The sequence below is a fragment of the Humulus lupulus genome, chromosome 8, assembly GCF_963169125.1.
Source record: "Humulus lupulus chromosome 8, drHumLupu1.1, whole genome shotgun sequence".
Lineage (NCBI taxonomy): Eukaryota > Viridiplantae > Streptophyta > Magnoliopsida > Rosales > Cannabaceae > Humulus > Humulus lupulus.
The window spans coordinates 82044063-82067211 of NC_084800.1; the positions used below are offsets into that span (position 1 = coordinate 82044063).

General features: G+C 33.1%; 1 protein-coding gene across 1 annotated transcript; it reads left to right on the forward strand.

Annotated features, from left to right (window-relative positions):
• The first annotated feature begins 11370 nt into the window (after window positions 1-11370).
• LOC133797951 (protein ZINC INDUCED FACILITATOR 1-like) lies at window positions 11371-22070 on the forward strand. Its single transcript, XM_062236093.1, has 17 exons — window positions 11371-11557; window positions 12445-12485; window positions 13769-13829; window positions 13949-14051; window positions 14796-14898; window positions 15962-16015; window positions 16251-16313; window positions 16857-16906; window positions 17034-17109; window positions 17629-17817; window positions 18664-18751; window positions 19620-19705; window positions 19891-19998; window positions 20089-20133; window positions 20237-20325; window positions 20609-20652; window positions 21804-22070. The coding sequence occupies exons 1-17, from the start codon at window positions 11407-11409 to the stop codon at window positions 21887-21889; spliced, it is 1437 nt and encodes a 478-aa protein (XP_062092077.1). The 5' UTR covers window positions 11371-11406; the 3' UTR covers window positions 21890-22070.
• Window positions 22071-23149: the final 1079 nt, after the last annotated feature.

Genomic DNA, 23149 nt, shown 5'->3' on the forward strand with positions numbered 1-23149 from the left:
GAAGCTAGTGTGTTTTTGGTCTGCTACATGGATTGAAATCTGATTGTAGCTGGAGTATGCATCCATGAAGCTCAGCAACTCGTAACCTGATGTAGGATCCACCATCTAGTCTATTCAGGGCAGAGAGAAGCAGTCTTTCAGGCAAGCCTTGTTAAGATCTGTGAAATCAATGCAAGTCCTCCATGTTCTGTTTGGCTTCAGTACCAATACTAGATTGGCTAACCAAATAGGATACAAGGCCTCCCAGATGAAGTTTATCGAGAACAACTTCTCGACTATTAACTTGAGGGCCTCCACCCTTTCTGCGCCTAAAGGCCTTCGCTTCTGCCAGATGGGAGTTATGTTTTTGTCAATGTTCAGGGAGTGACATATGATCTTGTGGTAGATCTCGGTCATATCTAAATGAGACTAGGCCAAGACATCCTAGTTCTCTTTCACCCAGGTGATTATGGCAGCCCGAACCTCTGGGTTCAAATTTCTCCCGACTCGGATCACTTTTGTCGGGTCGGTATCATCGATGCACACATCCTCCACCTCCTCCATGGATTCTAAAGCCCTATCCGCTTCTATTTGTGGATCCAGTTCATCGCCTTCCCGGACCACTCTCTGTGCTGGCTGCGAAGGTGGAACTAGATCCACAGCTTCCTCTTCAATGGATTCTTCGCGGACCATGAAGATTGGTCGGGCAGAAATGTGATAACACTTTCGGGTGCTCTTCTGGTCTCCCCATATGGTTCCCACAGCTCCATTATCACATGGGAACTTCATGCAAAGATTGCAGATGGAGGTGATGGCGCCATAGTCAACTAAAGCGGGATGGCCGAAGATCACATTGTATGTAGTGGGGCAGTCGACCACTATGAAGTGCAATACTTGCCTGAACCTCGTTCCCCAATGTCACGAGTAGTTAAATCTTGCCCATCGGGAGAAATTAATCCCCATTGAAGTTGTAGATATGCATTGGGCAGGAAGCTAGATCTACCTCTGTTAGGCCAATTGTTATGAATGCTGGGTTGAATAGGACATTGACAGAGCTCCTGTCATCTACCAACACTCGAGATACCCTTTTGTTGGATATTTGGGCATCAATGACCAAGGGGTCATGATGTGGGAAATGAACGTTTCGGGCATCCTCCTCCATGAACGTGATGGGGAGGTTCATCAACTTCGGGCGCTAGGCTAGAGTTTGGACCAATGCGCATACCTCATGGTTGTGATCAAGTTTGTTGAGGTATCTCTTCTGATCATTATGGGATGGTCCTCTCAAATGAGGACCTCCGAATATGGTGGCCATGTGGCCATCAACTCGAGGAGGTGCAGTTATGAGAGGATATGGCATTCCGAGTCGAGAAGCCATTAGACCTCCAACTGGTTGAATTATTGGAGCCCCCTGAGGGGCCTGTGCTCCTGATCCAGGAGCGTACCCTCCCTGAGGAGTTTGGTATGATGCCTGTGCACCTAGGGCCAAAGGTTGTCCGGGAGCTGCTGGCAGTCCCGGAACTCTTGTTGGCATCCTGACCCATTGGTGGAGATGCCCCAGTTTGATCAGATTATTGATCTCGTCCTTCAGCTGGCGACATTCTTCAGTTGTGTGGCCCACGTCCTTATGGTAGGCACACCTTTTGTTGGTGTCCCTTGAATTCTTTCCCCCCTTTAAACATGGGGCTTGGTTTTCGGTAATGGACTACATTGCATGTTGCACGGTAGATGTTTTCCAGGGTGTCCACCAAGTTGGTATACTCCATGATTGGGGCTCCTACCCCCTCTTCCCCTTCTTTCAAGGCTCGGATCGGTTCTGACTTCTGTCCGATCTCAATCCCTGGGAGGGGCTTATGCTTGCCTCAGCTACTTTGACCTAAGGCGGTTGGGCACCGCTGGGAGCGGCATTGTACCCAGTGGGTGCCACTTCCTACCCGGAGAATGGGGCCGATGGAGCCGGAGCATATCCCGCCGAAGTGGGACCATAGACCGTCGAGGTCATGAATGGCAACCCAATGTTTCCAATAGATCCTGATTCTGCTGGACGTACCAGATAGATATTTGTCGAATACTGCGCTCCATATCCGATAAAGGTTTGTGTTGTCGACTGGGTTGCTGACTGCCATCCAAAGGCTTGGATTCGAGCCTCCTCCCAGTCGATGAAACCTTGTGCACTCCTGGTGAATTCTTCAAGGGTGGTCGCCTTGCTGCGTTGCATGTCATCCCAAAGAGGGGACCCAGCTCTGATTCCGGACTGGAGAGCTACCAGACGTTGTCTTTCATCCACCATAGTTTTTTAGGCTTCTTCCATGAAGCATTGGATGTAAGCCCTAAGGGTCTCCATGGGATGCTGTTTGATGTTGGCCAGCACACTGACTTCCATGCCCATCTTTATGGCAGCATGAACTGTTTATGAAAAGTTAACTACAATCCAGACCAAGACTGGATCGATCCCATCTTAAGTCTTTTCCACCACTCTTCTGCGGGTCTAGCCAGATTGATTGATAAACATAGGCATTTTCCATTGTCACAAACGTGAGCTACAGTCATCAGGCAATTGTAGCGGGACAAGTGATCTCTGGGGTCAGTGTTCCCGATATAGGCGGGTATATCTGGCATCTTGAACCCTTTGGGTAGCACGACGTCCATGATGTTCTTGGCGTATGGTTCTTTTTCTTCTTCTTCAGAATCAGAACCGCTTACTTCTAGCTTCCGGAATAGGCAGTCCGTGACCTTGTTAAGAGCAACTAAGTATTCCATGAATTGCCTAGCCATTCCATCATCCAGGGGACTCTTTTTTTCATCCTGTCGTTGAGGTTATTCCTCAAGTCGCCTTCTCGGGGGCGAATCTTTTCTTTGCGGGCCAGCTTCTTTCGGGAGTTGAGGTCGTCGCACAAGTCCACTCGAGAAGGGTCATCTCTCGAACTGATTGGTTCCAACTTTTCTCCAAGTTTTTACCCTCTGTGATCCTTGTGTCACGAAGGCACTGGGATAAAAGTGTCATCCTTGATCGTCCTATCTAGGGACATTCCGGGGCTTAGTACCCTACAGGCTCTTCCCCTACGGATCGTTTGGATGATCTCGTCCTGGGAAAGGATTCATCCATTCTTTCCTAGGGAATTGCCCTGGGTTAGCCCTGGATTTTGGAACGGAATGAGCTCTCCTTTGGGGGTTTGTTTTTTCAACGGGGTTAGCCATTTTTTCCTTCCCTTTTACTTGAGCAGGGTTCGACGGGCCGAATTCGGGATGTGGGGATGGTCCTTGTAACGCCCTGGATAACCAAGACCGTTACACTGTGTGTTTAAAATAGTGCAAGACTTGCTAATCAAGTCATTTAAATGAAAATGTGAATCTAAAGTCATAAACAGGTTAGGATTAAAATATTTTGGTCATAAACAGGTCATTTTCATTAAAATGAATGTTTTAGTACATGAGATCCCAAAATAGGGTTTAAAGTACCTATTCACAAAATTTCCAAAAGTTATAAATACTCAAGGTCACTCTAATGGAAAAATACACATTTTAGGCTCCCGTCCCTGTACAATCCCTCAACCGTGGCGACCGAGCAGCTGACAATGTACACCTCGCCCCCAGAATTCATCTTACCCTTGCCCTTACCTGCACCACATAACACCCGCAAGCCGAGGCCCAGCAATAAAACTATAACATCATAGCATAATCAATATAGATAACCAAATAATTCATAAAACATTAACCAGATATTCAACAGTCCATAGCATTCACATATTCAGTGATAACAATTGACAAATCAACAATCTATCATCCAGGTTGTTGACGGTGAAATCTCATCAACGAAATTAGATTGGAAAACTCAAAGGTAAGTCAAGTGATGTTCAGATGAGAACTTAGAATAGACTTATGGAAGGATAAACATAGATCAACAATGGAGTAAAAAATGTATATTGCTTCATAGCTTCAGCCTACAATGAATTTTCCAACCCCCTCTACTGGAGGGGTGAGAGTCTATTTATATTGGAGCTCTAATGGTTCCTGGTACATTGTGGTCCCAGGGGACAAGATTGTACATAGGTACATTGTCAAGGTTGTGGTACAGGTTGTAGTGGTGTTGAAGGAGTGGTGGTATGCTTCGGTACGTGTCAGGGGTCTGCAAAACTGCTCCTGTCCTAGTACCATATTATGTCTCCACTACTTGTCGGGTACGGACCTCACAAGCGTGCTGAGGGATTCCGGACCACGTACCATTCTCATACGGCCATTACTTGTCTGGTATGGACATCGTGTCCGTACTCTAACTCCTCTTGGTTTGCAGGCGCATATCGCCTGTACGGCCCCCTCGAGCCACAGGATTTTATCCTCGCAAGGTATCGTATTCCCATAGACTTCAAGTGTTGAAACCCTTATGCATCATTCCAAGGTGTTTTGCAATCATGGACCTTGCGGAATGGCTTCATGGAAATGAACCGAGAGGTATCTTGTGATTCATTCGTCCAGACACCCACGACACTCCTTGTGGTGGGTGGTCGTGCAAGGTGAGGTTCCTAGGCGCGCGAGGAGGCATCTGGGTGAGGCTCCCAGGCACGCAAGGCGGCATCTAGGCGAGGCCCCTAGGCACGCGAGACGGCATCTGGGCAAAGCCCCTAGGCACGCAAGGCGGCATCTAGGTGAGGCCCCTAGGCGCGCGAGATGGCATTTGGGCAAGACCCCTAGGCGCGCGAGACGGTATCTGGGCGAGACCCCTTGGAGCAAGGCCCTTGGCATGCGCCCCTAGTGGTGTCGCGAGGCTATGCGCGCGTGGGTCCCTTGGAGCGAGGCCATGGTGCAGGCTTCGGCGTGGTGCGAGGCTCCACATGGTGTGAGCCCCTCAGGTGCGCGAAGCGCGAGGCCCTTAGCGCGCGAGACAGCATCTGGGCGAGGCCCCTAGGCGCGCGAGATGGCATTTGGGCGAGTCCCCTAGGCGTGCGAAACGACATCTGGGCGAGTCCCCTAGGCGCGCGAGACGACATCTGGGCAAGACCCCTAGGCGCGCGAGATGGCATCTGGGCGAGGCCCCTTGGAGTGAGACCGCGATGTACGGCCCTTGGCACGCGCCTCTAGTAATGTTGCGAGGCCATGGTGCAGACTTCGGCGTGGTGTAAGGCTCCACGTGGTGTGAGCCCCTCAGGTGCGCGAGGCCCTTGGCCTCGCTATGCGAGGCTGTGCGAGACCCTTAGGATGAGGCTCATTATGAGGGGAGACTTGTGAGACGTGTGGGTGTGGTGTGAGGAGAGCCTCTCTATGCGTGGTAGAGGCACGTGGCTCAAGACAAGCAGGGCCTTGCAATGCAAGGGCTTCATGCACTTACCCTTTTGCAATGCACCGCTTGGCCCCTTAGCCTAGCAAGACCATACTTCATGGCTCATAAGGTGATGCTTCCCTTGGGACACTCTCCCAGTTCCATAAGGCTTACAGGCCCGAGTCTAATAACATGACTAAGTAACCTTTAGCCCTGTATTCCAACCATGGACTTATAGACTTTTTTTTTCTTGGTGGATTTTTGGCATCCACACAGGTATTCAACATGCCATAATCATTAGATTAACAATAGTAAACATATCATATAATATTCAGGGTCGACGCCCTTAGGTCGCACTCTCTATTTAACCCACTGTCTCCGGCTCACTTAGGTCGAGCTCAACGTTTAACCCACTGACTTTGGCTCACTTAGGCCAAGCTCGGTGATTATTTAATTAACCTTAGCTACCAGTGGCCGAGCCACATCCTGTGCGCAAATATCAATTCCAGCACTCTTAGGCCTTTTATTTCATGCTCACATGGCATAACATAATCGTACAACATTGTATACAAATATAGGGAATCATAGTCTCAACACAACCACACAAACGGGTGCAGTTTTCTTACCTTTGATTCTGAGCGAAGAAGGTGAACTGGTTCCGAGCACGGTCCTTAGCCTCGAGCCTTGGCGATAAACCTAGTCACAAGGGCCATTGATATCTATCAACTTCCAATCAAAATAAAATACCTAGGAAATGAAAACTAGCCTCTGGGACCTCCATTTCTACCACACTGGGTAGTAGAAATTGTACCGGGCACCTAGGTTCGAATCCCTGAACCTTACCAATTCTAGAAATAATTTTAAGGCAAAAATTCCAAAGCGGGTCGCGACTTGGCTCAGCAAGTCGCGACTTGCCCCAAGTTAGAGAGCATCCCAGGCCAGAAGGGCCACATGCGCCGCGGCACGCCCTTTGAACCCAGAGAAAACCTGGGTTTTCTCCTCCTTCTCCCAGCCAAGAACACTCAAGTTCTACCCATAATTTTCCCCTCAATTCAACACTAAACCAACTACGAACTTGGACCCATAATCACATACTTTCATCCTATAATTCCCAACAATATAAACAGAAACCCACACCTCAATTCAGCCTTAAAAATCACAGTAACAACCACTGCTCAACTCATCAATCAAAACAGAACCAATCAATCCTCCATAATTCATCCTATATCTAACTAGAAACTCAAAGTTAAAGATTCATAATTTTACCTTAACTATGCTTGAATCCCCCACCAGCTTCCAGTCAAAAACTCTTGAGCTTAAATCCTCCAACTACTAAATTGAGTTTTTCTGGTTGAATAGCTTCAATTATGCAAGCTAAAGCTACTTCAATTTCCTCAAGTCTTCAAGTTTCTAAACTCCTTCAACAACCCCAAAATTCAATCACCAAGGAAGAGAGATTGAGGAGAAATCGTGAGAGAGAGATGAGTGAGAGTGAGCTGAGAAACCTTCTTTCCTTGAGTTAATCCACCACCCTCTATATTCTTATACTAAATTCTGAATATATCATCTAAGCAAGATACCATATTACCCCTCCAAAGTTTTCTAACCCTCAAATGGCCCCTAAGGGAAAAGGGGTCATTTTGCTCCCAATTCCCGCTAATTCCTCAAGTGTTCCTAATATCCATTAATTAATTATGTCATCCAATTAATCACCAATTATTTACCCAAATGTATAATAATCTCCGAAATATATTTTATAAATTCCCAAAAATACCCCCAGGCTCCCCCGAGCCGGGTATAAATCCTCATCGTGACTATTTCACCAATTTGCTCGCCATGACCGTCTCGAGCCATATGCTGCAAATATATCCACATAATAATGTGGTCTCAACAATTTATCACACATAATTACATTTATGCCCTCAATGGGCCAAACTTACAAATATGCCCTTAAAGGCTAAACAGGGTCCACATGCATATTTAATACTCGTAAACATGCATGTAATCATTTTCACATAATCACAAAATCAGGCATGTCACATAATCAAGCATTTACTCATTTAATCACATATATACCAATTATGCCCTCCCAGCACACTAATCAAGGCCCTTAAGCCTTACTAGAAATTTTGGGTCATTACAGTCCTGGAAGAGGAATATTGGTAGCATCATTGGGTATGCCAATCCATAGAGGTGGGACAGGCAACTGCGTTCCTGGGGGAGGAACGACTGAAGGATTGGCTGCCGATCCTTAGGCAGCAATAAAGGTCTGTAGAGCCAGGAGGGACTCTTGCATTTGGCAGGTGGCCTCATGTTGTTCAGCCATCCTGGCTTCTTGATCCAGGACCTGTTGTCTCAAACAGACCACCTCTGGATCCTCCTATTCAGGACCCACATCCTTCTCGTCAAGATCAACAGGATTTTCAGCCTCGTGATCCTCATACTCCCCTTCATCTTCCTCATAATAGGCTTCGTCATAGCCACCCCCATCCCCAAAGTTCTGGGACTCGTCGGGCAGAGGCCCTTGGTTAGGCGCATCCTCGGGTTGGTCTTGAGGAAGTGATTGATTGGGAAATGGTTCTCCATTGTCTTGTTGTTGCTAGTGAGCAGGATCGAACATGGTATGTTTGGTGTTCACCATTTTCGTAGATGATCAAGGTTGACTCAAGTTTTCTTCAGCTCTCAATGAAAGCACCAAAATGTTTGCCGAGTTTTTCAGAAACTAGAAATATGTTACGAAATAAAAGCTGGAAATAAAAGATAAAAGATGGAAAATCATAGTTTTTACGTGGTTGGGTCGTTAATGAGCCTTAGTCCACGAGTCCCTAGTATTAGGATTTAGAGAGTTTTAACAATGGAGTTATTCTACAAGTTTTAGCAAAGTTCTTGCTTACAAGAGAAATTCTTATATCTCTGCTACAATGTACAATTGATCATATTTATAGGCAGTCAAACAACTTGGGTCGGACTAATCCGGGCCCAATAGGGATGTAATTACAATTTTCTCGCTATCGGAGCCATAATACAAAGAATGTAACGTAATTAGATGTTGTTAATCTGGGCCCATTAGGCCGGCTTAGGCGTGGCCAAGCCTTACAACTGCCCATTGTACGTTAGCACGGACTGTCCACGTGGGCTACTAACGGGATCCTGGGGACAGGATCTGTCAAAGTAGTGGCAGTACTATTTCCTAGGAACAGTGTACGTTCCATGCGTACCCTCTTCTGCAGGTTAGTTGAGGAGACCAACTGTCGGATTTCGTGGGGATAGGTCAGCATCAGGGCCCTATCTGGACGTCTGGTCTAGGTTTGTTTACTAATGTCTCAATTCATTTACCGAAGTCCTGGTTCGTTCACCAGGACCCGGGTTCATTTGCCAAGGTGGACATCATGGTGGTGGAGATCTCCTCTGGATTCTTGTAAGGTCCATCTCCAATGAACAGTTAGTCTGCCACCTTAATTAGCATATCGGAAGATGTAGGTTGGTCGTGGCCGGGGAGATGAGTTGGGCCTGCATCTCAGTCCCGGTTCCTTCATTATGCTCGCGCCCATTGAATGTTGTTGGGCTCGATAATGTTTGAGCTATCAGGGTTTCCTCCTTCCCCGTTCATTGGGCTTAGGACGGACCCGAACCTCTTAAGAGGGTCCACAAACCCATTGGGTCATGCCACGTGTCACGGGTGGAAAACATGAATAACAACCATTATTAAATAATATTTGATATAAGACTACATATTTAATAGTTATACTAATATAAATTCAAAATCAAATGTTATAAAATATCATTATTATAATAATACATAATACAAGACTAGATATGTAGTATTTATATTAATATAAATTCAAATATTATAAATATTATTATGATAATATATAATTCTAATGTTTTAATAATATATGATACATAATCTTAATTTTTATTACAAAAGTTATCATTTATATTTAAAAAGGTTATCATATTATATATATATATATATTTTTTTTTTTAAAAACATAAACAATCTTTTGGTTTAATTGTTCTTTTAATATGTTTATGTCATTTTTTATATATAATATTGTTGACTGGTTTTTTAGCCAACTGACACGGAGTCAAATAATTAATTAGAAATCTTTTAATTAGACAATCAATACACCATAAATAAGCTAAGAAACCAGTAATAATGAGCAATAAATAATGGAGAACACTAGGATTTATAGAGGTTCGGTCCTAAGGATTGGTAATGACCTACGTCCTCTTAGATTTATATTAATCTTGAAAGTTTACACAAGATCACAAGGGATTACAAGTGGATTTCTATGTGTAAAAGACAATACAATAAGGCATAATCCCTGCTAGGTATAAAAATAAAGTTGTCCGGTATGTTTCTGGTGCTAGTCGGTAGGCAATTTTTCTAAACCCCCTCCACTGCGGTGGAGAGTTTGTATCTACACTGTCCCTTTCGCCTCAAGGTTGCATCTGAGCATATCTGATGAGAAAATATCCCTACATTATCGCAAGTGGTTATTGTGTAATTTGTTAGAAGGTTTGGCCAAGTCTTCAGGACTGTTAGATGCTCTTTGCGGGTGGTTGGACAATTCCTATGGACTATGAACGATGAGTGTAACTACTTTCTGCTGGTCAGGTTTACCTGTATGTCGCACCGACCAGCCACTCTCTCTCAAGCGTACCGAGCAATGATTGTTATTCATTTGCCAAGTGTACTTCGACCAGCTGAGCTTCTCTGATAGTATATCGAGCAGTAACTTGTCGTATATGACAGTGAAATTTAATAAAAATAATTAATAAATTCTTTAAATAAAACAACATGCATTGCAATGCACGTTGATTGTATCTAGTATATATATATATATATATATGTATATGCATGTGAAACAAACAAATTAAATATTATTCAAACAATCTAATCTCCAAAATTTTGATTGATACTTGGCATCTTCCTTCAACGTCCAATATGCATGATCTCCAAATTAAATTATTATAATATTATTTTTTTAGGATTTATACTTTTTGGGTTTTGTATTTCGTCTAATTATTTATTTAGACTCTGTATTTTATAAAATAGTTCAAATAGACCTCTAAATTTGATTTTGATCAAATTTTTGAACTAAAATCACAAATAATTCATCATACTAAGAGCACTCACAATGGTTACTCTACTCTATTTATTAAAATACCTCATCAAAATTTCACTTTTTTTATTTTACCTCACATTTTTACATTACACCATACATCAACTACTCTATATTTTCTTTTGACATCATTTAAATATTATATTTATAAATATTATTTAATAGCTTAAGTAAAAAAAACATATTAAAAAAGAAAAAAAAAATTTGCTAATGGGAGAGAGAAAGGGAAAAAAGGACAAAAAAAAATATTAAAAAAATGTTTACATAGCTAATTTAAGCTTAGCTACATTTAGAATAGAATTTATTGGGTTTAGTACTAAGTTATTATACATATATATTTAGAAGAGCCACTGGAGTAGATATTAGGTCATTTAGCTAAAAAAAATTATATTTAGACTACTTTAAAGTAACAATTGGGACTACTCTAATAACTCATAGCAAAAACACAATCATTCTGTCTAATAACTATATTGTTATATTCAATTTTTTGTTTATCAAAATCGGGCTTAAGATTTTATTTAAATCATTTTACAAACACAAGATCAAAAAAAATTATCAAAATATTGAATCCAAACAAATAATAGAATAAAACAAAAAATCCAAAAAATTATTGTACCTTCTTTTCATTTCAATCCGTCCAAATCTAGACAATAAGTACTCTCTGAAAAAAAATACACAAATAGGCACAAGTGATGATTCTCGATACATATAACAAGTTAAGTTAGGTCCTGCCAGCTCATGTATATATATACATAATTATAATAAAAACAGATGCCATAAGTGTTTAAAATAAATACTACGCGCGTGTCCAACATAATTTACTAAGAAAGACAACTTATAGAGTGATTCCACCAGGAGCTGCATGTGACATGTAATATATATTTTTGCTTGCTGAATCTGCATGTGACATATACAAAGGACTAATAATTGAAAAGTCGTATGGAGGGCAAGATAGTCTTTTCAGGTACACTATTATACATGATTATATATAGTAGTCTTTTGGGGTGTGGTTGAAGAAAGAATTCAGAGTGGAAAGAGAGAAAGATGGGAGAAAATGGTGAGGAAGAGAGCATGGAGAGGGTGTTGAAGTACCATCCCAATTGCCCTGGTTGCAAAGTTGATCTCTACAAAATCTCAAACAAAGGTTATCCCTTTCGAGAACTGACTTTCATATGGATCGTTGTTCTCTCTTGTGGTAAGTCTCCTTAATTAATTCTATACATATATTCTTATCGTTCACTTAATTATCTCCTTAATTAATTTCATCATTAGATTAGTTGATTAAACACATATGACTCTAAATTAAAATAAGCTATTACCACCAACCGCTTGACATTGTTATTAACTTCAAAGAGTAGTGAGATGAGATATCACCGCACAAAAAGATCTGATAAAATTACAAGTATCTAAGAAAGAAAGAAGGAAAAAAAACTTTAAATATATATATATATAGAAAGTAAAAACTCATATATAGTGAGTCTAAGAGCAGAACATGAGATGGGAAGAAAAAAGAATTGTACATTATTATATATAATTAATGTTTATCAACTTTTCATTTTTTCTTTGCAAGTGTTCATGAATATTAATAATTATTACTGCCTAGTACTGTATATATGTTTGAATCTAGACATATATCATTGTCTGTCTAATTCTCTCAATACACATATATAGTTGAAGCCAGGGCCTTTTTTTTTCCTTTACAATTAAAAAAATATTTTTAATCATTTGTTTAGTAAAGTTACAAAAAATTATATTATTGTAAATTTAATTTTTCATATACACCAAAAATAGTAGAGATATAGCTCACATATTTCAATGTGATTCTAAGTAATAATCCAGTTCAAACAACATATATAGACCTCTTTCTTTTTATTAATTAACGATTACACTCCTTCATTGAACTTTAAACTGCAATTTTATTGCTTGCTTTAAAAATTAAAAAAAAAACTACAATATTACTTCTTTTCTTGAATATATGTGTCATACATAACACTAACATTTTGTTAATTGACAATATTGCTCATTTAATATATTATATGATACTAACATTTTCATTTGTTTCTTATGATGATATGCACTCAGCTCTGCCAATAGTTTCTCTCTTCCCTTATCTCTATTTTATGGTGAGTAACGGTTATTCTTCTTTTTTCACCTACAATTAATGTTATTAATTTTTAAAGAACATATCAGACAGCTTCATTTTTGTTCTGTTTTTTGTTTTGTAGTGCTTAATTATTTGACCTCAAGAATTTATTTATATACATAAATTATTACAAATTACGTGGCAAGATCTTGACGAACCACCTAAAACAAGTTGGTAGGAACTGGTTTCCAAAGCCCTTTCAAATTTTCGATCCACAGTTTTGAAAATCATACAATGTAGGCCTAGGCTTGGTTTCATCAGTAGAGTCGGACTAATCTAAGCCGTCCATTTTGGTGGGTCCTACACAAATCCAAGGGTCATCATGCTATATTAAATTTAAGTCATACGTTGGGTATCATATTGTCTGAAAATAATACTCTTTTAAATGGCTTCAGGGTGATGCTTTCCGTCTATTTTTTATTATTTATTACTTCAGTCAACTTAATTCATAAAATATTGTTTTATTTTCTTTAATCAGTGGAATCTTTTTTTCTTTTTTTTTCTTTGTAATATGGGAATCTTTACTAGTTAGATTTAGAATGGGATATTTGTATTACCATATTTTATGGTTTACAAGAGATATGAAAACGGTACAAATCAATTAAAAGAAATGACAATATAATTAAAGAAAGTAGTAATTTGATTGAACTTAATACTAGATTTTGATTTTTGAAAATTTCAATAGTAACTTTCTATTTTAAATATATATATCAACATTAACTCTATTTAATTTTGGTCCATTTTTTTTAGTCTTATTTTATCACAACTAAAATAATTTATTTTTTTTAATCTAAAACTGAAATATATTTATCTTGAGATCTCATCACTTTATTTAATAATTTTTCTATTATATATTAGTTTTAGTTTTGAAAAATAAAAAATAAATTAATTGACATTATAAAAATATAAAGAGTAAAATTAAAAATATGACCAAAATCAATCACAAATTAAACTTTAGTTCAGTTTTTTGGTTTTTGACAAATTTTTTTAGTAGGTTTTGTCAAAACATATAGGGATTGATTGGTTTCTATCTTAAAAATAATAGTTTATAAATATTGATTTGAGATATTATGATTGGATTTTTTTATTTTTCTTTAGAAAATGATTTGAATGTATTGAAAGACATATTTAAGGATGCAAGTTATAATATTAATATTGGATCACACATACTTGTTTTTAAATGATAAAGTCAGATTTTCATGATCCCATATAAAGTACTAGCTATTCATTATTTATTTATTTATTTTTAAATAATGTTCGCAGATTAGAGATTTGAACATTGCTAAAAGAGAGGAGGATATTGGATACTATGCTGGTTTTGTTGGTAATATCGTACTATTTTAATTAACAATAATGTTGAATATTATTTTATGTAAATATATATTCCAGAAATGTACTATTCCTAACATTAATGTTAAAAATATATATCTATCGAATTCGAAGGTGCTTCCTACATGCTTGGGCGAGCTTTGGTTTCTATTTACTGGGGAAGAATGGCCGATCGTTATGGTAGAAAACCTGTCATAATAATAGGACTTGCTACAGTGTTAGTAACTATATCCTTTTGCCCTTAATTTACATATATTTTTAAGTTATTATGAATTGAAATTGAGAGTTTTAGTATAAATGTTTCCTCATGAGTTTCATCTTATTTGGCAATTCAGTTTCTAATAATTTTTTTTTTTTTTTTTTTTTGCAATAAGTTATTGAGTTTTATATACAAACAATAATAATTAAGTCTTTATTATTATTATTATTATTATTATTATTTACAAAATTCTTAGTTTTGAATTTTCCATAGAAATATGATGTGTAAAAATATTTGGAGTGTATAATGTTTAGAAAAGTACGTCTTAAAATTTTTTTTAAAAAAAACTTAGAATCTTGTTAAAATAAATTGAATTAAAAAAACTTAATTATTACTGTTTTTGGAACTAAAATTAATATATGAGCAAATGTCACTAATTCCCATTTTTGGTGTAGTGAATCATGAGATATTTATGCTAAAAACCCTTTAAAGTATTAAGATAAATTATCACTCATGGCTTATTGAGAAACAACATAAATTTAATCATTTATACGTATCAAAAATATTGTTTTTGACTTATTTTGTTGGAGGAATTTCATTGGGAAGAATATTCTTCCCAATAAAATTTGTTGTAATATTATTAAAATTTCTTCGTATTTGATAGCATTATTAGCAATTTAGCATATACTGGATTCCTTCATTAAAAAAAATATCTGTTACATTATTTCACAATGATATTAAATCATTTTATGTACGTTGCAGGGTTATTTTTAATACTCTATTTGGACTTAATCTAAGCTATTGGATGGCCATCACTACAAGATTTCTTCTTGGATGTTTTAGTGGTGCACTTGTAGCAATTAGGGTACATATATAAATTCTTTATTTTAATTTTCCCTATAGTGTGTACTAGTTTAATTAACTATTACTAATTCTTCTCATATCTCTTCTATATAAAAAGTGTATTAACGGTTTGTTTTGTTAACTTTAGCGGAATATACCTTTAAAACTAATCAAAAATAAATATTTATCAATTATATTAATATAAATTTATATTTGACAAAATATTTAATAATTATATTAATATAAATTTAAATATTATTATAATAATAAAAAAATATATAGTACTAGTTTTGTGCTAATTATATTAATATGAATTCAAATATTATAAAATATTATTATAATAATAATATTTAATACATATATAATAATTACATTAATATAAATTTAAATATTATAAAATATCATTGTAATTATAATATATAATACATAATCTCAATTTTTATTAAAAAATTATTATTTATGTTTAAAAATATTATCATATTATATAAATATATTAAAAAATCATAATAATGTTTTGATTTAATTTTTCATTTAATTTATTTACATTATTATTTTATATATATAATTATTTATTTATTTAAAATTTATATGATAATAATACAAATTTAATCAAAATAATTAATAAATTTTATAAATAAAACTAAACAATCGTACATTGCATATTACTTGTATCGGTTAATTTATTATTGTTACTTTGTTTAAAGAAACTAACTAAAAATTAACAAAAAAGAAAATATTAAAAAAAACATTATATATAGAATATGGTTACCAGCATTAGTTCTACAAAAACAGTATGTATATTAGAATATTATATTTAATAAGGTTTGCATGTATTTGTTACTACTATATTTTTTAAAGTGAGACCTCAAAATTTAAATAAGTGGTTAAAATTGTAATATTTGACATAATCAACTCTTATATTAGATGTATCTCACTTAACTTTTCTAACATAATAAAAAAAAGGATAAATTTAAATGTATTTAATTTGGTAGATACTTTTTTCATTTTATTATGTCGATTTAAATTTTCTCAATTTTGATTTTGAATGATAACTAGATTGATTTATCTTGTGACTTTATGAACAGGCATATGCAACTGAAATATTTAGAGAAGAACACCAAGCTTTAGGATTATCAACAGTGAGTTTTTAAATTTACCAATATAATAAATATTTTATTAATATATATAATAAATAATACCTATTTCTAAATTCTTCACTCATTACGACGTAACATATAATATTATTTAAAATCGGATCTCACAATTCCAATTATGATACGTCATGTTATAGGGTGCTTTATAGCAATGTTCTATATAATATGATATCAATTATTAAAGTTGTGTTTTTAATTTAACTAATTCTTTATTTCATAGGTTACAACAGCATGGGGAATTGGGCTGATCATTGGCCCAGCTATAGGAGGCTTTTTAGTCCAGGTTTGCTTATTTTATTATTTCTTTCTTCATCTCTTCCATGTACAATATTATATGTTTTAATGAATTTACAATTTATATTGAGAAATTTTATATTAGGGTTCTCAATTTAGCCCCTACGGGTGAGAGGCATTTCTGTTTTAGGTTCGTATAAAATTTATAATTCAAATTTTTTTATATGATGATATATATTGTAGTTACAATAAGACTTTCCACTAATTTTTAAAAATTTCTAAATACTTTATAATGCTAAAAATAAAAGTTTAAAATAGTTAGTTGCATGTATATAAAAAAAATACAAGTGCAATTGACTGATTGAACAATATTTTGAGCATCGTATATTATTTGGAATTTTCCAAAAGTTAGTGAGATGTCTACTATAACTAATACAACATCATATAACAATAATTGATTTATAATTTCTCTACGTGTCACAAACAATAACTCTCCTACCGATAACGGCTAAACTCATACCACTACTGTAAAATTTCCTATACATTCAAATCTAATTTGATGCTAATTATTATTACTGTTTTTCTCTACCAGCCTGCAGAAAAATATCCGAATATATTTTCAAAAAATTCATTCCTCGGGAGGTATATAGTCTAGCTATTCATTTTTTAATTGAGTTATTTATATTAAGTTGCATATATAATATATATAAACTAAATATATAGACAATCTCACAAAATAATAAACCTCAACTATTGATATTGTACGCAGGTTTCCTTATTTCTTGCCATGCTTATGTATATCGGCTATGGCATTCGTAGTGCTTATTGTTTCTTGCTGGTGTCCGGTACGTACCACCATACCTTCCTTTGTTACACTACAAAAAAATATTATATGCTTATAATATTATTCGAAATTATTATTCTTGAAAAAACTTTTTAAAATATACACTTTGTATAATAATACATTTTGTAGGATAGATCATCATGGACATGGAAATGATAAAAGCTAGAACTAAAACACAATCTAACTAGTAATTAAACCAAAGAGGATTTCTTAGCCAAATTATACTTAACTTCTAAACTATGGAAAACTATATTAACTATTATAAAATTTAGGGGTATTTGGCAAAATAGCTTTGCATAGTAGATTTGTTTTAATAATTATTTTTGTAAAATAACCTTTCGAACATGCCTAACACTTATCACATGTTCTCGATACCCTCAGAAAATTCTAAATTTCAAAATTAAAATAATATTTCGAGAATTCTCAATATTCTATCTTTATTAAGTGTGTGTATTCACTAATTACTTTTAAATTAAATTAATATTTTTTTCTGTTTGTTTAAGTATTTATTTTATTGCAGGAAACATTGCACAACCACAACAATTCAAATAGTGAATCAATAGAAAGTTTGGAAACACCCTTATTATTAGATGGGAATAGTGGAAATGGAAAGAAAAGTAGTAAGAAAAGTCTTTTAAAGAATTGGCCCCTTATGTCTGCGATCATTGCTTACTGTGTTTTCTGCCTTCATGACATGGCATATTCCGAGGTAAAAAATATCTTCATTTCAATAGACATTTTTTAAATCTTCGTTTATTACCTATTTTTATTTAGTTTCTAACTTAAAGATTATAATACAAAAATATGTGAAAGAAGAGAAAAGGGTTAGCGACTGAAATTATTTATTATATATATTTTTAACAAATTAAGTATATTTGTATTTAATTTAAAGTGTGTTTTGATATTTTAGGTTATAATTTGAAAAAAAAAAATTATACATATATATACATTTTAGAAAATAAATAGATTTTTTTAATATAGATACTAAGATTTTATTTACACACATAATTTATACCAAATTATATATTTAATACACTTATGTGGCAAGTGATAATAATTTAATGGAACTCTTCTTAAATAAATATAGTTGATTGAAAAAACTTGGTGTAATATTTTAATGTTAATTTTGTGTGTAAATATCATTACTCATACTCATATGTTATTTCACATGGAAATTTTAAGTTCTTTGATAGAAATCTGGTGTTGGTCGACCTCTTGTGGTGGTTGGGCGACATTAGTGATGAGGGAGAGAGAAGAATAGAGAATGAGAAATGATTGGCATATTTTACCCAGCGATTGCATTATGTGGATTTTTTTTAATTATGTAGTCATATAATAAGCATAAAATCTCAAATTTCCCGTTCATTCAACCCACTTTTGACCACTTTGTGGAGCTCATTAGACAAGGCGTCATTATCATTAATTTATTTAGTAGAAAAAACCAAGAGAGTCACTCTGTGTTAAGAGAAACCCATATTATAAAGTATACTTTTGTCATAATTAATTGCAAGTTTGCAACATAAGTGACAACTGACATCTGTGTTTTCTATTACAGATTTTCTCATTATGGGCAGTGAGTCCCAAAAAATTTGGGGGTTTGAGTTATTCAACCGAACAAATTGGTGAAGTTCTTGCAATTTCAGGTAACTAGTTGGAACACTTTTTTTTTATTATTTATTATTATTATTTGTTTAAACATTCACTTATCTTCTTATGAATTTAATAATAACAAATTATATCCTTATATGTTACTTACTCACGTACATTTATGTAGTTTCAATTGTTATGTATTTTACTAAATAACAAAAAATGTTTCTTTTAAATTATTTTTGGTAAAAATTAACTTTAATAAGACAATGATACTTTCTGTTTATTTACATGAAATTCTTTTATATTTTTCTAACATTTTTTTTAAAACTTTAAAAAAATATTTTATTTAAATAAAACAAATATATTTTTATAAATATTATTTTTATTTTTTGAATTAAAATTTTATGTTACAATCACTTAAATATAAAATATTTTAAAATAAAAAATAAAATATTTTATATATATATAATTTAACAAATTATTTTCTATAAATAATTTATTTAAAAGACAATAATAATAAAATTTTATTTCAAAATGCAAAATAATAATATTTTGTTTTATATAATAAATTCTTTCAAATATTTCAAAATATAAAAATAATTTAAAGTAAATAAAGGAAGAATATTATTGTTTTATTAAGATTAATTTGGTTAGCTTCTTCGATGGTATGCATCTAAAGTTTTAACAAATAATAATAATAGTTGCATTATAATAATGTTTATTTTTACATATTCAATCAAATTTGTATTTTGCTAATTTCTTATTTACTTTTCTCTTTTATATTATTAAGACTTTAATCTTCACTGATGAATAATCTTCGTAGAGATCAATGAATTTATATGCATGAAAGGTGGTACATTTTTATTTATTTGATTGCTTGTTTATTACTCGATTACACATATATATTTTATTTGTTCACAGGTTTTTCTATGATTATCTCCCAGACATTTTTATACCCGTACCTGGCAAAGCTTATGGGAACGATATTGGTTTCTCGCGTTGCAGGGGTAATTCTTGAACCTAATTCTACTCCTTCCCATTATTAATTATTTCATATTCATTTTGGATTTGGATTTGGATTTGGATTAATAATGAATTAGGTATAACCATTAGGTTTTCTAATAAAATAATTTCTCTCTGATCTTTTGTTGATTTAATTTGCTTAATTAATTTATTGCTTTTCCATGATCAGATTTTATCAATTCCTCTGTTGGCCGGTTATCCCTTTCTAATAGCATTCTCAGGGGTCACTCTTTGGATACTCTTAAATGTGTCATCACTGTTGAAGAATGCTCTATCTGTAAGTACCACACTAGGCCTACCTTATTACAACTTTAAATCTTTCTCTTTAATTAATGTACTAACGATAAACAACTTCTTCGGTGTGTAGCTACTCATTTGCACTTCCTTGACCATAATGCAAAATAGAGCTGTGGTAACATTTTTTTTTAACTTTATTATTAGTAATATTCACTTTCTTCAATAGATATTTATTATTTCGACGAATTAATTTCTTAAATAATTTAAATTAACAACAGGATCAAGATCAAAGAGGTGCTGCTAATGGCATTGCAATGACTACAATGTCTCTTGCTAAAGCAGTTGGTCCATCTATAGGTGGTGTAATGTAAGTAATTCACATTTTGCTTACTGACTTTTGTTGCCAAAAAAAAGTAAATTCTAGTTATTTAACTGCAATATTTTAGACTATTTATTAAATTTTACTGCAAAAAAAAATTACTGCAATTTTTACCACAAATTTCTCTAACTATTATATATAGTTTATTTTCTCCTTTTTTTTTCTACATTCTGTAATTAACATAATTAATTAATTATTAATGCAAACTACTCCTAATGTCATACACTACATATATTCATGATTCATTACTTGTTTTAATATTTTAATACAGGATTTCTTGGGCACAAACCCGTCTTGGTGCCTCCATTCTTCCGGGTATGTTAATAATTAAAAATAATATCATTTTATATGAGTTGCTATATCTTTATTTTATAAAAGCATATCTAATGAAGTGTTAAAAAAATGATGAATTGTTATATTTAGCATATTTTAGAAAAAAAATATAATTTTAATGATGTTTTAAAAAAATGTGCAAAATTTGACACATGTTAAAAATTATGTTAAATTTGATAAAAAAAAAACTAGCATTAGTCAAATTGGGCATAACAATAAATTTTGTATTTTTATTTAACATTTACCACTCATTATTATAATTTATTAATTAACAATTATTGACTAACATATTGCATTTTCATTCATTTTTTAAAAAAAGACTTACTATAATAAGTAATTTGGAGTACATAATTTAGACCAAAAAAATATATTCTCAATAAATATAAAATGAATTATTAATTTTTTCAATTATTTTGTATCTTGTATATTAGAGTATAATTATAAATATTGAGTCAAATATAACATTGACTCATTTTTGTGTCTTTTAACACAAAATTTACATTTTATATTAGAAATGGTCTAAGAATACATAATAGAGTCAAGAAAAAAAAACAGTTATTTCCAATTATATGTATGCCCATGTTGGTCCGCCAGCATATATATTTTAAATAATTTTTTATATATTTATATTTAAAATGAAAATTTTGTTTATTATAATTCCAAATTGTCGCAAGTGGCTACACTACCACATATTTTTTATGTGGTACCGTAGTTATATCATCAGACTTTTTATATGGCGGTGTTTATTGTAGTTAGAGCAATCATTTTGCACGTTTTCAAAAAATTTATAATAGTTGGTGCTGAAAACAATATCCAAAACAATCCAGTTGAGAATTTAGCACAAGTGATGGAAATGAAAATTTTAATTCTGTTTTCGGCATCCTAAATTATTTCGAATTTCCTAAAAATGTGCAGGTGTCTGCTCTAACTACATTGAACACCATCACATAAAAAAAACTAGAGCTATAACTTTCGCACATGTGTAAACTAGAGCGTGCTACATTAAAAACATGGAGTATCGTAACCATTTCTCAAATTATAATCTAACAATAAAGGGTTTAAACACTAAAAAATTAAGGATTGCATATTTTTGTTTGTGATAATTTATTGAAGGCTTAATTGATTTGATGCAGGTATGCAGATGGTTTTCTTTATCTTAAATGTGATCGAGCTGATTGGAGTGTTTATGACGTTCAAACCATTCTTAACAACGCCATAATTGAGAACCAAATGAAATATTATTGCATATTTGCATACATACAGTTACATAATTCCATATTATTTATGGATTTTTTTTGTTTGTGCTAGTTTGCTTTGTAGTGTAAGATAGAGTGCATTTTCATATATTAATATTGATTGTAATACTTTGCTGAATGAAACTTCCATATTTTGCCTCAAAACTTTCAGTGCCTCCCACTAAATATATAAATATATAGGATTAATTACATATAACACCGTAACTTTTAAAAAAAATCGTTTTATACGGTATATTAAATTAATTACAATATTATGGTTCTTTGAAGAGCATATGTATATATACTTACCACTATAATTTCAATCTAAACTATAATTATATATTGATATTCATACATACATGTATTGTAATATATATAAATTATTCTCTCTCACTTATCTCTTTCAGATGTGTACGTGTAAATTTTTTTTGTCTTTTTATGTTCATTTTTAATGAAAATTCAGGCTTAACAAATAATATAATAATAAAAGTAATAATATTATAGCTACTATTTTCAATAAAGTAGATTAATTTATTTTTATTTAAAATGAATGTATTTATTAATATTAAAATAAATATTTATACAATTACTCAATAAATAAATAAATATTTATACAAGTTACAATATGCAGTTAATTGAAATTAATATTAATAACTATATGTTACAATATACATACAGTCAAAGATAATCACAATATTATTATTTTTTATAAAAATATTATATATTTTTTTTTTTTTAAATCATAGCTAGTCAAATCTCAACACTCAATGTTAAACAAAAATCATAATCTAGTCTCAGTTTCAAGTTTTGTTACAAAAATATATTTAAAGTTAAAAAATTAGTTTTGTAAACCTTTGTAATAATCATGTTAAATAAATTTATAAATATTTATGTAATTGTGAGTTACAAAAATACACTTTTTAGTTGTGAAATTAGTTTTGTAAATTGTTGTTAGAAAAATGTAAAACTTGTTTAAAAAAAATATTGTATTTCACCACTATATTCAATAAAGTGTTTTATAAATAATAAATATTTTTAATTTATATTTTTAAGTTGTATAGCATAAATATGATGATTCATGTAATTTTTTGGTACAATATTGTAACAATATGGAAAATATAATATTTTTATGTATATTTTGTTTATGATTTCTTAACTATAAAATATTTTCGTAAATATTAGTTACAAAAATATATTTCTTAGTTGTAAAACTATATTTGTAAACTATTGTTACAAAAATAAAA

Excerpts from the sequence above, each read along its gene's own strand:
- LOC133797951 (XM_062236093.1), top strand. The coding sequence starts at position 11,407 with ATGGGAGAAAATGGTGAGGAAGAGAGCATGGAGAGGGTGTTGAAGTAC. Across the intron at positions 16,314-16,856 it reads TAGGAGGCTTTTTAGTCCAG|CCTGCAGAAAAATATCCGAA; the intron begins GTTTGCTTATTT and ends TTTCTCTACCAG. Across the intron at positions 17,818-18,663 it reads ATGACATGGCATATTCCGAG|ATTTTCTCATTATGGGCAGT; the intron begins GTAAAAAATATC and ends TTTCTATTACAG.